The sequence below is a fragment of the Cariama cristata genome, unplaced genomic scaffold, assembly GCF_000690535.1.
Source record: "Cariama cristata isolate BGI_N322 unplaced genomic scaffold, ASM69053v1 scaffold20121, whole genome shotgun sequence".
NCBI lineage: Eukaryota > Metazoa > Chordata > Aves > Cariamiformes > Cariamidae > Cariama > Cariama cristata.
The window spans coordinates 1175-19329 of NW_009601240.1; the positions used below are offsets into that span (position 1 = coordinate 1175).

The 18155-nt window shown below is 36.4% G+C and overlaps 1 protein-coding gene across 1 annotated transcript; it reads left to right on the plus strand.

The window, feature by feature from the left end:
* Positions 1 to 287: 287 nt before the first annotated feature.
* Positions 288 to 16786, plus strand: MRVI1 (murine retrovirus integration site 1 homolog; the record flags this gene model as incomplete). The annotated part of the gene is made up of 10 exons (XM_009710385.1): positions 288 to 318; positions 1430 to 1570; positions 4445 to 4576; positions 5319 to 5460; positions 6144 to 6193; positions 8135 to 8242; positions 9318 to 9385; positions 13731 to 13850; positions 14754 to 14885; positions 16543 to 16786. Coding segments are annotated over 10 exons (1168 nt in total), but the record flags the coding sequence as incomplete, so codon positions are not given.
* Positions 16787 to 18155: the final 1369 nt, after the last annotated feature.

Consider the following 18155-nt stretch of genomic DNA (forward strand, 5'->3'; position numbering starts at 1 on the left):
GCAGTTTATCACAATGTAGTGCAGATAGCAGTATTTGCAGTTGCCAGAAACTTTCGTATGTTTTTGCCAATACTTAGGCGATAATGTGCAGTTGCTTTGGAAAAAAACCATGGGATTGAGCCATAACAAGTGCAATTGAATTAATTAAATACTGGTTTCACCAAAAGAAACCATTAAATATTTAAGGGGAGAATGTCTTTTGTTATTCTTTTTAATTAAATATTAAAATGGCTTTGGTTTTAGAGACAAAACTAATGAAAATGTGAATTTTCTACTTCTATTTCTAGCTCCCCTCCACTTACTGAAAAAGAAGTTGAGGTAAGTATGTTCTCAAACTCATTACTTTAGACATATGCTTCAATTTTAAGTGGTTACGGTAAGTCTAAGGGTGGTTATTAGAACCAGGTAATGGGATATTTTTTTTTTCCGAAAAATATTTATCAGAAAAAAAACATATTGAGCTCAAACTAACAATTTTATGAAATACAGACAATTGTCCCAGGCAATATAAACTGTAAAAAGACTTAGAGTAGGAATAAGCAAGACTTGTTTGTGCGTTATTCATAATAAAATACACATTCATTTTGGAACTTACTGTAATATACTTAAAGTAGTAAAAAAATTGAGATTAAATGAGACTAGAAAATAGATTAGCTAAATTGCATTTTTGTATTGGCCAATAGGAACTTTGGGGCAGTTTTTGATGATATCTTGCAGTTAGTTTACGTAATTTCAATTTTTCAGTTCAAGACAATAATTTTTTTGCAGGTTGCTCTTTAGCTTGCTGGCTTTGTTTCTTCTTTTTTTTTTTTTTTTTTTTGACATACCAGTCAAGAAGATGATCTTTATTTACATATCTCCATTCTAATGGAACTGTTGGTGCCTTCTGCTTTGCAAAGTATTAATCCTAAGACATAATGTATCTGGTAAAGAAAGAAACAATCTTTAAAAGCAGGGTGCAAGAGAATAAAACTGTTAGCACTTAATCTTTTGCTGGCTTCAGTGGTAGGTGTTTATCCCTTAGGTAAAACAATGCTAATGGTGAGCTCATCCCTGGACTTCCTGTGCACAGACTATCTGTTTAAAAACCTTGGGGACCCTTGGAGGAAGTCCAGCTAGAAAACAGATCCATTGTGATTCTGATACTTCTGGTAGGCTACTTCCTTCATTGTGTCTCTGCTCTACTGATCTCCCAGAAAAAACATTCAGGAAAAGAGGCAGCAACACATGTATTCATATTTTAGAGGAAGTAAACAGTAAAGAGAAGTGGTTTTTTAAACAATCTAATTTAAAAAATATTTTCAGTTTTCTGTTTCAATACTTATTTAAGCATCAAAGTTTGTTAAACACATACCTTGTTCATAAGTTGTTATTGGAAGTTACATTACTGTGACACTTATTTAAAAATGGCTTTTTTTAATCCAAACAGAATGTATTCGTACAACTTTCCTTGGCCTTTAGAAATGATAGTTATACTTTGGAATCTAGAATTAACCAAGCAGAGAGAGAAAGAAATCTTACTGAAGAGAATGCTGAGAAAGAACTGGAAAACTTTAAAGCAGCCATTACGGTAAGAAAACAACAATAATTCTTTTTCTGAATAGTGTACATGAAAGTGCCCACGCATTTGAATATATGTGTGGCTATGCTTGTTTCTACCTATTGTAAATTCAGCCCCAAAACTTCATTTTCTGCTGCTTGAGCTTCTTACCAAAAGCTGGCTACCACTCTACAGTAGAGACAGCATTTTCTGCTAGAGTGGGCCACCATTGCTGGAAATGCATAGAGGATGTTGCCCTATGCCTAGCAGATTTCAGGCATAAATACTATGAATTTGTTGTTCAATTTTTGGGATAGGCCTGTGACAAAGCTAAGAGCATTCAGAACTGCAATTTGACGCATGCTCTCCCGAGCGAGGCCGCCTTTAGCAGTAAATTTGAGGTGTCCAGTTAGGCAAGATACTGAAATGATCTGAAGCCTGAGTCCTGAGATTTGTGACTTGAAAGACCTCTTAACTGCAGATAATAGAAGGCGGTACAGGAAAGGAAACAGCGAGGATTGTTTAAGGAAGACTTGCAATCTCAGGACCAGGTTATGGGCTTGAATACACTTTCATTCCAGCTGTCCCTGATGTTCTTTTATCAGCAGTAGTTTTCAGTCCTTCTTGCTGGCTTTCTCTGGATTTTTTTAGCTCAAATGACCAATACATCTGTGAGATATGTCACCTTATGTGCTGTGCATGTGTGCACGTTTTTGTGCAAAAAGGAAGGGATGCTTAGATACTATGCTGTTAAATGAAATACCTGTAGATCCAATTTACATATTACAAAGAGGTGCTGCTGTACTTTTGAGAAATAGAAGAACATATGATTCTCCCATTTACTTTATCAAGAACATCATCAGGTAAGAAAGGATACAATTAAAAAAAGATTGTGATATTTACTTCTTTTCATCTGGAATTTCAAATCTGCATTTCCAGATTAATTGTTCCTGAAAAAAAAAAGTTTTCAATGTTTTGCTGCTCTTCCCTCTGTTCTCTGTTTAAAGATCAAGCAGAAAAAAAAACTATTAAATCTCAGGGGTTTATTTATTATAATGTTTTGTATGCTTACACATTTTTATAGTGTAAACTTCAAACTGAAAACAATTAGTCTGTTAGATTTGACATCTATTTCTGTTAGGAATCCCTAATTAGGTGGTGAGAACCATGTTGCCAGCGTAGGACAGATGTGATGAGCTTTTTCCTCCTTTATGCAGTTCACATGCTACTGCCTGGCTTTTACAGGCTTTTTTATGTAATTTATAACAAAGTGGAAACTGCCATTCATATGAAAGTTTTTGTTCTATACAATGGAATAAACTAACCAGCAATTAAATGAAGTGACGCTTCTGTATAATCTGTATCATATTAGACCTAGACTTGTTCCTACTTCAGTGGGAGGTTATCTTCATTTCTGTAGGACAGACACGTTATATGGGTCAATGACAGTTTTACCAGTCTTCATGATTTTTTTTTAATCAATCTTGTGATAATTGATGTTTTATTCAAAAACCCAACTTCAAGAGAAAGCTGACTTACATAAACTTCAGATTTGTTCAAGAAAATAAGCAAGTTACAGTTGCCAAGAAAAACCTGAAAATCTTAAATTCTGTGAATATTTTTCTCAAACAGATTCCCTTATGCCTTCTTGGGTCTTGCAGTCAAATTTTGGCTGCAATTTATTGTCACACTAGCTTCAGTGATAAATAAGTTTAAGAATTTTTTATTGTTGCAATTGTCATTGCACCAGATTCATCAGTCCCTTGGCTGTGTTTCTGCACCAAAGGTTTGCACTACAAATGCAATTTCTCAGATTACTCTACTCAAAAAGTTACTGCACATAACTCCTTTCTTTCGAAGGAGGGGAGGAAAAGAGGAGGAGGAGAGGTTATTCTTTTTACACATCATTTCAATACATTGACTGACTCTTGCAGTAATATAAGTGAGGGGTTGCAGAGAACAAGGGCACAATGCAGCTGGTCAGAGGGAGAATTGTGTGAACAGCAACACAGTGATTAATTACTTAAGACAACCTCAAAGCCAAAACTGGTGCATCCTGAAAATACACTTTAAGAATATAGGAATCATCCAGCATCACAAAGTCTGCCTGGAAGTCTGAACTAAATTGTATTGGGTTTTCTCAAATCAAACTTTTCTGAAAACAGAAAACTCATTCAGTGAAGAGGTTTTGGCTTTGGCTAATATAACATCACTAAGGCTTTGGCTAATATAACATCTAAATTCACTCTTGCTTTTGGTAACTAATCCCAAGGAAGTTATATGCTTTGATGTTTTTCAGTATTAATCTGAACTATCAAAGTGATTATATTAATCCAGTGCATAAATGTGTGTATTGATTGACAAAAAATGGTTTAAAAAATTGCAATTGCCATTTTATTTACAGGCCATATTATTTTTTATTACTCTCTTGCGTTTCTAATCCTTGAGACTATAATGTCTTATTTTCCAAATAAGTGAAGTATCATGGAACTGAAAGAACATAAATGGCCTTTTTAACAGCTTGTGCCCAGCGAATTAAAATGTCCTTTGTGTTTCAGCAATCATTTGTAATCACTAGTTCAAATAAACTTGGCATTTGTAAACTTCACACATAGCGAGGCAAGTTTCATCATTAATTTCAAAATGAAAAGTATTGCAAATGTGTTTAGCCCTCTTTAATTCCTTGAAAGGTGTGCCTGCAGTATGCAGTGAAGCACCATTCTGAAACAGAGCAGCAGCACTCTCTAGGTTATGGATGGCAGTAGTGATGGCACTCCTCTGGGGCTAATTTGTCCATGAGCAGTTCTGCCTAGACATCTCTTCCCCACTTCTGTGGCTCAGGCTACTTCATCTGAACTAAAAGTGGCAAGACATGATGATAAAGCTAGTGTATTTTCACTTCAGTCTTCAGCTCACTTATGGCATCACTATGAACACAGAGAAGCTTATCAGAAGCTATTGGAGGATATTGCTGTTCTGCGGCGTTTAGCTGCTAGACTGTCTAGTCGTGCTGAGATGGTTGGAGCCGTTCGCCAGGTAAGAACATCCTGGTGTCTAATACGTATCCTGGCTGTGCATGTTCACTCTTTCTCTCTTTCAGCCATAGCTGGAGGTTATATTAGCCCTTTGAATTCTATTTGCCATTTTGACAGATTAAAGATGTTTATTGTAGTGTCAGATAAGACACCATTTCAGTCTGGAAATAGAATTTGAACAGAAGGTTACCCATGAAGCTATTCAACAGCCGTACAATAGGAGCATATATATTATTCAGAACTATAGCTGCATCACAAGAAACTTACTTAAAATCACTGCAGCATGAATAAGAAAACTTTTCTGGGTCAAAAAGCTCATCTAGTTCAGTCACCTATAGCTTAGTCAGACAGCTATAAAGAACAGTATAAGAACAGAGCAAGTATAAATGAGAACACAGCAATACTCTCCCAGATTCAAGACTGTTGCCTTTGCCCACTAAAGTAACTAGACTGATGCCAATGACTAAGACCTTTGAGGGTTTGAAAACAAACGTACGTATACCACATAACTAATAAGATAGGCACACAGGGAGACTGTATAAATATATGACAAAATAAATTATGGTATTCTGTGGATATTTATGAATGCATTAGCTTAGGAATTTTCAGTCATGAAGGTACCTATATTTCTTTAAGAACAACTATTCCAGATTTAGCCCTGACAGGGAGCATACACACAGAAGCAAATGATTTGTTTAAGAAGTGTAGAGGTTATTTGAGTATTCGCCTCTTTTCTTCCTTAGGAGAAGCGTATGTCAAAGGCAACAGAAGTAATGATGCAGTATGTGGAAAATCTGAAAAGAACGTATGAAAAGGATCATGCTGAACTAATGGAGTTCAAGAAACTTGCCAATCAGAATTCCAGCAGAAGCTATGGTGCATCTGGTAAAAAATCAATCAAACAAACAAAAATTTAAGGGCTTGTCTTGCCTCTGTACAGAGAGATATTGGTGCTATTAATCATAAAAAGTGAAGTATCATGAAACCTGTTCATGAAGTTCTGATCTACAGGAGTAGATTTCAAAAAGATATAGATATAACAGTTAACTTATTTCTTATAAGCCATACTTTGTGCTATAATACAGTAATTTAAAATCACTATCACCTACCAAATTCTGATGAGATCTGATGACATTTTCGTTGGCCTCTTGCACATATGCGTAGCTTGCACAGTTTTAACGCAACTACCTCTTAGATGATAGATGATGGCAAAATTTCATTATTAAAAAGTGTTTTTTTTTTTCTTTTTGCAACCTTATCTTTCCTAGTTTGTTGGAAACTGAAATATGAGTATTTTCTTTTGCAAAAACTTGTATATGGAGGCAAATAGTGGGCTTTTGCCTGATCTCAGTAAAAACAGTAATGGTTCAATTTTTTGCAATTATTTCAAATTTCTTCTGCAGGTGTAATTGAGACCAGAACTGTATGACAGATAAATATGCAGTCACTACAGACCTTGTATAAATATACTATATCTGAGTTTGTAATACAAGCAAGGGCTCTATTTAATATTATTTACAGATATTCATATAGTCTAAGACTGTTCTTTATCTACTGTTTTTATGCAGAAGATGGAGTACCTCGTTCATCTAGATCCATGTCTCTCACTGTTGGAAAGGTATTTCTACAATATAAAGAAAATTAAGTGAACATTTTATGTAGTGAAATTTCTGTCTACATACACTGTGTTTTAGAGGCTGTATTCAAAACATAGTGCTGATAAATTCTCAGTATTGTTCATGTAATTTAGTGCAAGTATTTTGTAATTTTGGATACATGATTAAGTATGACTTTGTGCAATAATGATAATGCTTGCTGTGAAGCTATAAATAATAAAGGGACCTATTTGTTTAAGAGTAATTGTATTCCATGACACATACCTGTGCTCCAGAGAATAACTTAGGTCCTTAGGTGCTTTATTCTATTTCCTCAGTGAGGAAGCTGAACATTGGATCAAAACTTACTATATGATTTGGGATTCCATGATCATACTGTTTTTATTATCTTAAGAATTATATCATGTTCAGAGTACATTAGATGTAAGCAGTTATTTTTAAGTGGGTCTCCTTTTTCAGTTAGCATCAAAGTATCTTGTTTGGTTTGACAAAGCATGCAGAGTGAGGGATTATCTCAGATTGTTTTGGCTTGACCAATTAATAACTTTAACAAGGCCAGTGTTCCATTTCTGCAAAACTTCTAAGTATTGGAGATCAAGTTTATTACAAAAATTCCTATAACAACCAGTGATTTGGGAGAGCCAGGACCCAATGTGACCATTATGAAATCTGGTGGTAAGAGGCATTATATTCAGTCTGCTATTTCTTTTCCTACTTTTATTTGCTTGGATTGTAGTTATTTAGGATTAGTTTATTCCTGCAATCTCTGAGTGCTGGATAGAAAGAATTGCTGAGGTCAAGTCTGGATTTCAGAATGAGAACCAAATAAGTTGAAACAGAGGTCCTAATAAAAGATGAAGTTTAACAAGGACAAGTACAATTCCAAATAACAAAGTGTGTGTGGGGGGGGAAAGCCCAAAACCCTAGAATGAACTGCCTAACATGGGTGCAGACTCCCCAGTATAGTTTTTCAGGAGCACATTAGATAAACCTTTGTCGTTAATGAATAGGTATAGTTGGTTTTGTCTAGAATCAGGATCATGGAGTAGGTCACTCCTATATATTTTCTAAATCTGTGTTTAATTCCTTTCCTGTAAAGTTATCTAGAGCAGAATCTTAGAAGTGTTTGGATATGCACTAAGATGAAGCTGTTAGATGCTGTAAGTGCTTTGATCTTTTACTCAGTTGGAAGTGTAGATTTTACTGGGTGTATATCATAGGATGAAGCATTTGGCTACTTACCTAATGACAGCAAAAACTTACATGTTCTGTAGTTGAACTAGAATATACTGTGTACAGCTAGCATGTGTTTATCATATCAAGAATTTCCATGGTCTTTGGGAAATATAAGCAATGTCATATGATGCTAGATAGATATCTAACGATATCTAACAACTCAAGGGTGGAGGAGAAGGCTCTGTTCTTTTGCAGAGGGAACAGATGTTATTGTTTCTGTAAGTTATACTTAGGTTTAAAAATAATTAATATATCATAGTAGACACAGTATATCATAATGGGTACATAGCAAGAGAAGAGTTTCATGTGTAACTTCATTATTTTCCAGTCATTGTGTCACTGGCACTTTTCCCAGTGTTGTTATACCTCTTGTTTAACCGAAGATGATAGCCTCTAATAAGAACTGACAATATCAACTCAGAACACACCTGTTGCGTGACTTACACTATTGGACTTTCAGTGTGGAGGGAAAAGAGTAGCATCCCTGTACAACACCTCATTTCACACTAAGCACTTGCCATACCAGACAGTACTAGAGGAAGTTTTGGGGAAAACCACAGCGCTAACAGCCATTTATCTTAATTTTGCTCCCAACTCTCCCTCAAGGGACATTAACCTACATCTTTGCCACACCTATTAACTTGTAGAATTGTTCTTCAGTCTATCTTGTTCTATGATAGGAAAAAAAATAATGTTGTTTCTCACAGAATATGCCTCGGAGGAGAGTCAGTGTTGCTGTTGTTCCTAAATTTAACTCCTTAAACATTCCTGGTCAGTCACCAACAGCTTCACCTATACCTTCAATGCCATCCCTGGTAAGTAAAATTCACATTTTAAAGATACTACTTTTTGTCTAAACCACTTTGCATAGGGTTAAGCCACAGTCACTAAAAAAATGTAAGCCTTTTCATTGGTTTAACTTGTTTTGACTCCATCCTACTGAAGGGAATGGACAAAGGTAATTCCTGTTGTGTAAGGACGTATGCCTTAAGAATCTGCCTCCATAAATGATCTCTTTGGACACAGAGCTGAATAAGGCTAGCTGTTGATTCAGAGGCATTAGACATTAGTTGAGGCAATTTGCCTTTTAATCTGTAGTAACATACTGGAAAGAAGTAGTAAAAATAGTTGTCCGCTGTAGGAGAGAAATTTTAACTAGAAACTGTAGAAGTTGATGGGACTGCTTCTCTTCATTGCCAAAAAGTCCACTAAACAGAAAAACATGTAATTAATATACAGAAATGTATGTGGTAGAAATTTAGATGTTCTCTGATGATCTGGGATTAGAGGGGCTATCAGTCTCTACCTTGACTTTTTGTTCATAAAATTTTAATAAATTAAATGAGAATCTAATCTGAACCTAGTAAACCTATATAAATGCTTTGGAGGAAAACTGCAAGGCATACCAAGTGTTCAGAGATGAGCTATGATGGCATATAACCTGAAAATTATGCAGGTTTCTGTTAAAAATGTAGGGCTATTTAAATGAGGGGTTTTGCTGAGAAGCTAAATCCATTTTAGTTTTAAGAAAACAGTGTTTGTGCAATTTAGTTATTATGTAGAGTCAATTGCTCAAAGCCCCATCCAACCTGGTCTTGAACACTTCCAGGGATGAGGCATCCACAGCTTTTCTGGGCAACCTGTTCCAGTGCCTCACTACCCTCACGGTGAAAAATTTCTTCCTAATATCTAATCTAAATCTTCCCTCTTCCAGTTTAAAGCCATGGCCCCTTGTCCTATCCCTACCTGCCTTTGTAAAGAGTCCCTCCCCAGCTTTGTTGTAGGCTCCTTTAGGTACTGGAAGGCTGCTCTAAGGTCTCCCTGGAGCCTTCTCTTTTCATTTGAAATTAATTCATGGATGTAACATTTATTGCTGTTTTTCACTTACAGTCTGAATCACCTAGTAATGGAAGGAGCAATCTAACGTCTACTCCTGTTCTGCCAGCACTTTTAGAAAAGTGAGTTTTTTTTCTAGGTCATCTCATTACTTATTAAATCCTAGAATGAAATGAAAATTATATGATTACTATCTTTCCTAATGGAAGTTATACCAAGGCATAAGGTATTGAAATCAGTGACACAATATTGGCTTAGGTTGATTCATGATCTGGTAACTGTATTTTACTCTGTCACCATCATATTGTTCATGTTCGAAGCGTTTACAAGCAGTATCTCAGAACTGAATCGAACCTGCTATGATCATTAGAACTCATAAAGTAAAAAATGCAGCAGAGGATTAAACATTTACACATTTGAGTAGGCCTGCCTTCAGAACTTGACAAAACTAAGAGTATTACATAAAATGCATGTGGCTTTTTTTTTTTTTTTAAATATATTTCCTGGGACAAATTCATGCTGTATCTAAAGTTGACCATGTTCAACCCTGGGTATGAATAGTCCTTGACTATCCAAGTAATAGAAGTTTGTGTTCTGCCTTTGCCTTTTCAACATGTGGCTAGCTGGTAAGAATCATATTTTGAAATACTATGATATCCAGTGGCATGTAGGTTTTTTAATTTATATGAATCAACATAAGTATATGAAATTCAAGAGTATAACTTACCATAATATTACATCATTGAAATTTTGCAGAAGTCCAAACAATTATTAAATTGAGTAGTAATTCTTTTTTTAGTGTAAAATTAGTTGAACATTCAGCTGAATTAAAGCATTAGGTTTGAGATTTTAGTTTTAACAACCTGAGATTTTATTTATAACAGCTAGAGAAGTGTGCATTTTAAAATAAAAAAAATAGAGACAGGATAGAGCTTTTTTTTATTAGCTTGGTAACAAGCAAATACCTCAATATCTCTATTTTTCTAGTACCTATAAATTGCAAGAATATTTTTCATTAAAGCATTTGCCTTTTTGGCTCTATATTAATTACCATTAGTGTAAATGTCATGGCTGGATTAAGGTATGCTGTTGTTATCCATTTTCATAGAATCATAGGATGGTTTGGTTGGAAAGGACCTTAAACATCATCTCGTTCCAACCCCCCTGCCATGGACAGGGACACCTTCCACCAGACCAGGTTGCTCAAAGCCCCATCCAACCTGGCCTTGAACACTTCCAGGGATCGGGCAGCCACAGCTTCTCTGGGCAACATGCTCCAGTGCCTCACCACCCTCACAGTGAAGAATTTCTTCCTAATATCTCATCTAAATCTTCCCTCTTCCAGTTGAAAGCCATGGCCCCTTGTCCTATCCCTACATGCCCTTGTAAAAAGTCCCTCCCCAGCTTTGTTGTAGGCCCCTTTAGGTATTGGAAGGCTGCTCTAAGGTCTCCCCAGAGCCTTCTCTTCTCCAGGCTGAACAACCCCAACTCTCTCCGCCTGTCCTCACAGGAGAGGTGCTCCAGCCCTCAGATCATCTTCGTGCCCCTCCTCTGGACTCGCTCCAACTGGTCCATGTCCTTTTTGTGTTGGAGGCCCCAAAGCTGAAGGCAGTACTCCAGGCAGGGCCTCATGAGAGCAGAGTAGAGGGGGAGAATCACCTCCCTGGACCTGCTGGTCACACTGCTTTTGATGTAGCCCAGGATTGGGTTGGGTTTCTGGGCTGCCAGCGCACATTGCTGGGTCATGTTGAGCTTCTCATCAACCAGCACCCCCAAGTCCTTCTCTTCATGGCTGGTCTCAATCTATTCTCCTCTCAGCCTGTGTTTGTGCTTGGGACTGCCCCGACCCATGTACAGGACCCTACGTTTGGCCTTGTTGAACTTCATGGGGTTCACATGGGCCCACCTCTCAAGCTTGTCAAGGATCCTGTGGATGGCATCCCTTCTCTCCAGCATGTCAACTGCACTACACAGCTTGGTGTCGTCAGCAAACTTGCTGAGGGTGCACTCAATCCCATTGACCATGTCGCCGACAGAGATGTTAAACAGCACAGGTCCCAGTCATGACCCCTGAGGAATGCCATTCATCATCGGTCTCCACTTGGACATTGAGCCATTGACCGCAACTATCTGAATGCAACCATCCAGCCAATTCCTTATCCACCGAGTGGTCCATCTGTCAAATCCATGTTTGATGTTTGTGGGACAGCGTCAAATGCTTTGCACAAGTCCAGGGAGATGATGTCAGTTGCTCTTCCCCTATCTGCCAATGCTGTAACCTCATCATAGAAGGCCACCAAATTTGTCAGGCACAATTTGCCCCTAGTGAAGCCGTGTTGGCTGTCACCAATCACCTCCTTATCTTCCATGTGCCTTAGCAGGAGGATCTGCTCCATGATCTTGCCAGGCATAGAGGTGAGACTGACTGGCCTATAGTTCCCTGGGTCTTCCTTTTTTCCCTTTTTAAAAATGGGAGTTATGTTTCCCCTTTTCCAATCAGCGGGAACTTCACCAGACTGCCACAACTTCTCAAAATTTTCCATAATAGTTCCATTAGTCATTCTATGGGTTTAAATAGTACTACTTTTGGAGCAAAATAATAGTTATATGAACAAGGAAAGCAAAGAATTGCTCTGCAGGAAAGCATGTGCATCTACACATTTATGGAATGAACTTTTAAGTAAAATTCATGTAGACAACTGATTTAATTTTATACAAGTTATTGAAATGTAAAGCACCTGCAGTAACAGAATACAAAGGTGGGCAATATGAAAACATGTGAGACTGGAATGAGAATAGAAGGCATACTCAAGCTGTTCTACAAGGTCTTTGTAAACAGTTGGCATTATGGATACAGGTACTCTTGCATTTGCAAACCCAAATGTGTATATACCTTATTCATATATATAATCAGCCTAGAAAGCAAAAAAAAAAAAAATTGTCAAACACTTTTCCACATACTTATCTCTTTCAGGAAATGTTGCACATTCTAAGGAAGTTGCTTGCTTATGTTTCAGAAGTAAAACTTACTAAAACATCACATTGATTTTTGTTGTTGTTGCTACTATTACTACCTCTTTCGTCGTTTAGACTGTTTACAATATCACGATAAAATATCTGCAATACTAATTTAACTTAAGTTTTTTAGGATGCTTTAAACATGCAAATTTAAAGTCTTAAAATATGTAAATCTCACATCAGTACAGACGGTTGAATTTCATGTATTTTAGATTAGTGCTGAGGCAGGACAAAATTTATCTTATGTCTTTGTTTTGTCTCTGTGCTGAAAATATGCAACGATTGGGAAAACAAAAACAGTGAACTATGGTGCTAGTTGTTACAATTCAACAGAACTCTGCAATATTTAGACCATCTTTTGAAACTGTACAGAAATTCTGAAAACAACAACAACAAAAACCTTATCTGTATTTCTTACTGGATCTTAAGAAAACAAACCATGTTATCAAGTAACATAAGTAGAACTTGAAATTCAAGTTTGACCATAAGTATGTATGCATGGGCTAACTGCTATAGTAGTGTAAAATTACATAGTTCAGCAGAGTTATGTATATTTAAGCACTTCAAGCTTATGCTCATGGTTTGTTTAAAGTCCAAGAGAAAATAATGTCTAGTGTTAATATAACTTCTTGAGAGAAAATCCATTGCCCACAGATGATGTCAATAAGAATAAATTATTCTGGTATTGATTTTAGTGCCAGAAAAATAAGGCCTACAGCAAGAGTTAGATTCTAGAAGTTAAAATGAATTACCCTGTTGAGCTTATTAAACCTTGACTTTGATAGATTTGCTAAGTGATGTCTGAATCACTTAAACTCTTTATCCCAGACTTAAATAAATAAGGACAGGTAAGCACTGCAGAAAGAGAGCAATATACAATGGCTTATCTTTAGGCAAAATGCTCAAAGCTTTTACTTAAGAAAAATTTTAGTGACAAAAACTATGTATGTGTTTGTATTTTTTTTAATATGTGCATCAGTTCAGCTTATAAAATCAGCAGAGGGGAGTACTTAAAAGGCAAGAAAAATGTTTTGTTAAATTAGTACTTGGTGTTCTTACTATTATTTTCCTGTGGCATAGCAGGCTACAATTTCTAAGGTGATTTTTAGAAAGTTGAGGGAAATGTTTTCAAGAATAGCAAATAAATTCTGTGGATAAGCCAGGAAACAAATGCTTCTTTCTTTTCTTTTTTGAAGAAGAAACAAAATGCAAGTTTTAATACCTTAGAAACATATTAATTACTATTCTTAAATTATAACATTTTGAAACTAAAATATTGCTTAGTGTTTCATTTCTTTCTTTTGAAAGGCATTTCTCTGATGTACATTAAGGAAGAAAAATTAGGAGTCACAAAATTGCATATGATTGTTCTTGTTCACTAGTATACTGCAAATACAATACATTTCAGTGGTGGTATTTTCTATTTGTCTATTTCTTTTGTCTTGGCAGTGGAAAGACTAATGGAGAACCCGACTGTGAAACTTCTACTTCTGTGCTGACACAGAGTGGTTTGGAAGAGATCAATCCTGAAACTAAAGCCAAGATAGAAGAGGAAGCATATAACAAAGGGTGGGAATATTTTATGTAAACTAGATCTGTAAATATGTGCTATCAGATGAGGACATGTTTTTATAATGTAATTTTAAATGCAAAATGAGTGACATAATTGATATGAGCTCCTAGAAGATGGTCATAATTGAAGCAATGTGGGAAACAATGCGAGTGAGCTTCACTCATTGTTTGCATTGTAGCTGTTCACTTTTATCCTTTATTAATGTTAGCCAAACTGTGGGAGAGCAGTTATATCAGACATTCTGAGTTGGGTGGGTGTTCTTATGTCAGTAGTGTTCAGCTTCATGATAAGATAATCCAAAACAACTTTCTAAAATGTTTATTATGAAAAGTGTACATGGAAATAAGTAAAGAGTAAGTATCAGCTCTTGCAGTAAACTTGTGTTGTTTGCGTCACACAGTGTGTTTTGGGGTGATTAACAGCTTTGGGATTGGTTTCTGAATGTCAAGTGAAAAACTTCATACTATGTGAAGAGTGAGACAAAAGTTTTGATCCTCTCCTGCAGAATCCAACAAGCCATTTATATTTAGCATTGATGTGCATTTATTCTCCAGGAAAAACAAATATCTAGAGGGTGTTCAAAATGATTGAAAAACAATAGAGAAATGCTTACCAACTCCTTTACAGTAGACAAAAGTTGTGAACTTACAAAACTGAGGACTATAACCTCTTTTTCAAGATGGTAAGTTTGGTAACAGAGCTAATATAATCTGTTCAGAAAGGATGGCTGTGATTGTGCCATAGTCGTGGTCTTTAGCTAATTTTTACTCTTGACCAAGTGCTGCAGCAGTGCTATTTGTGTTTTAGTGCATGTAGTAAAACACAAAGCTAATTTTTCATTACATGAGAATAGGCTTATACAGTGTACTATACTAAGAAAAATGTTTTGTGTCTTAAAGGTATCAGGAAGGCTTGAAGAAAACCAAAGAACTTCAGGAACTGAAGGAAGAAGATGAAGAGACACCAAAAGAAAGTCATGATGAACATGAAGAAAGTGAAAATGAAGATGAGATAAAAAACCTGAAAAGCAGGTGAGACACTGGTGTAATATGTCCATGCAAGAGGAGCCACTTTTTTCTATTTGTGGTACTCAACCAAATGTGTTACACTATTATCTTGACATGTTTTCTTCTGATCTAGGAAATCATATTTGACATAACAATATTTTCTCAGAAAGGCAAATTCTGAGATAACATAGTTGCAAAATGCAAAAATTTTTATTTTTAACTGAAATTGTATGTTGACCTCAAGATGCTTCATCTTGAGGGGATTTGGTTTTCATTTGAGGTAAAAAATATTCCACAAAAGTTCTTTAGATGCCAGAATATATGTCTCAGTAAGCATGCATTGTCTCATGAAAGTTGTACTTCAGGAATCTGATGCCCATGTTTGTGCCATATGTCATTCCCAGAGAGTCTTCACAGGTGAGTCTTTCAGTACATCTACAAGGTGAATGCAGATTAAGACAAGCTCCTCAGCTATGTTGGACTTGCTCTGACTTGGACAGGCAGGTGCTTGCTCCCTCTGGAAGCTGTGTAGATGCAGCTGAACAGCACTATGCTGGAGTTCCTCCCTTTCAGCAGTGACACGTTTATTGCATTCATCTGTACCCAATGTTCTTTGTCTATACTGGGGACTTTTGAATCATCTGCTTATTGTCTTATCTGAAGCATTTGATGCCTAGCTGGAAAACTTTTCTGAAATTTTCAACTTTTCTTAGAGTTAATTATTGAGTTTCCTTGGTGGTTCTACCACCTGATTCAAAGTACTTGCAATTTCCTGCATTTTAAAAGCAAAGAGGCTTTTGCATTAGAGAGGAATCGAATGCTGGACAAAGCAAGTAGTATGTCCAGTCCCAAGCTAAGGTAGGGATCCTTACCTGATCCAGAAGAATTCACTTCCATTCCATAACCATTATGGTTATAAACATCTGTTATTGAGATTTCAGCCATGTTCAGAAAGGCAGCCATCTCACTAGTCATGAAACTCTTGGGAAGAAATGTTTACAACATGTGGCATATTGATGCATGGACTCCGAATGCGGATCGAAGACTCTGTTACAATCAAGCAAACTTTTTATACCTCTACAGCAGGCTGATGTGTCAGCCTGTAACTGAGCTTCAGTAATTTTCCATTACAGCATTTTTTAACTATTACAGACATAGCAACTTTAGCAACTTTCTTATCTACAAGGCCAAAGACTAAACTTTTTTACAAACAGCTGCTGAAACAGACCACTGTGTTTTGCTTCACTTCTTACTCCCATGGCTTTCTGCCAACAAGCATAACTCTCTCCTTCTCCCAGGCTCGGCCTTCGCTCACTGATGCTGTTGAGCTGGCTCGAGAAATACCCGTAACAACATATTCTAATATTTAGTTTAGTTGAGCAAGCTATGAACACTGTGGAATTTTACATCATATATCAAGCTCTGAGATTTGCCAGTTGACAGGTGGGAGAAATAGAAGTCGAGTTTACAGTCATCAGCCATCTTGCAAATATCACCCATATCTGAGTGTACAGCTCTTCTTAAAAGAACTTAGTAGTCAGTCTGATTTTTCTTTGACAAGGTGTTTCTATTCAGAAGAAAGATGGTGCACCATACATCTATGAAACATCTGAAATTGAAAAGGTTAAAATAATAAATTTGCATATGATTCATATATAACAGTTTTCTTTTAATTTTACAGCAGACTTGAAGTCATCATTAATTATTTACATATACTGTACCCCAAACTGTGTAAACACTGGAATGTGGTATGGCTTGTAGTGGCTGCAATAATAATTTTTGCTGCGGTGTTGGGAATCTACCATTCATACAATTCCTGTGACGAAAAATCAGAGGGACCTGAAGGGAAGGCCAGCTGTTCTGCTGCCCATCATCACTCCTGGTGGACCTCAGGATTTCAACATGAGCAACACACTGAACAATAAAGGAACAACCATGTATTTGTGGTACCTGAGCAAGTATGCATATTAGAACACTGTTGTTAAAGATAGTTCTTAGCCATCCTCATGGCTGTTAAATGCGATCTGTTAGACAAGTGAGTTACTCCACACCATCAGGTTTGGGGATATATTGTGAACATACCTTGCCAAAATGACAATCTGATAAATAATCCTGTCTGTCCTCTTATTGTAAATGACTGATACAAATAAAGTAATACTGAATCATGATAAGGTTGTGGCAGTAATCAACAACCAGCAATACATTTAAAAGAATGATTTGCACAGGACATTGACATCTCTGCTATGATTTTGAAGAAAACCATAAAACCTGCATTTGCAGTTAGTGCTTTACGTTGCATTTCCTGAATTTATTGGTGATTGTTGAAGTACTAATGGCATTTAAGTCCTTTGGGTTTTAAGAGTCTAATTCATTTCCTTATTCATGATTATTGGGTAGAAATAGAAGCTCTTCCATGGAAGGTTAGAATTATTTTATCAGACCAAATGCCTTGCTGATAAAGTAATTTTGTAAGAGGAATTATCTGTATGATTATTTAAATGGAATACCAAGTACATGCATAAATGTGTTTTATGATATACTTAAGAATGGGTCCACAACTTTTTTTTAAATGAGATACGCACCAAAACCTAAAACAAGGTCTAGGTGGCACAGTTGATATCATCAAATAAATCTGGGAACTTCTGATATATCAAAGGGACATGCTTTGCAACTAATTTGTGTATGCCACTCAGTCAATACTGGTTACAGCAAAAATTAGTTGCTGCCTGGAAGATTAGATGTGTTGCCTGAGCCCAAAATACAGCAGTCTTGGACATGGGAAGCAATCTTCAATTCCTTCTTAAAAAAAAAAAAAAAAAGGCAAAAAAAAAAAGCTCTTCAAACCTCTGTATACAGGTGATCACAATAGGTGGACTCTGCCCTACAGCTAATACTAGAAATAAATATCCTTTGAGATCCACACTAGGAACACAGTTCTGTGTACAGCCAAAACCCTACTAGTGCCTAGATGAATCAGGACATGAAAGCAGTGAGGACTTTAAAAAGGTCACTGCATGTTTTCAGTAGTTCATTTTCAGAATCTGATGCCAAGTATGTAACTGTTCTGATACATTTTCAAAGCTAAACTATCAGGTCATGATAGATTAATCTTTTGCCCAGATTTTTCAACACTTCTGCCTAATTGGGACTTGTGAGTTCTTACACAAGAATATGAAAGCCTGAAATTTTTTAGACAAGCAATTTCAAACTGGTGAAGCCATTATTTGTAAAAAAACTACACCACCTAGGGCTGAGACCAAAATGCATACCACTTGAGGTATATCATATGTACCT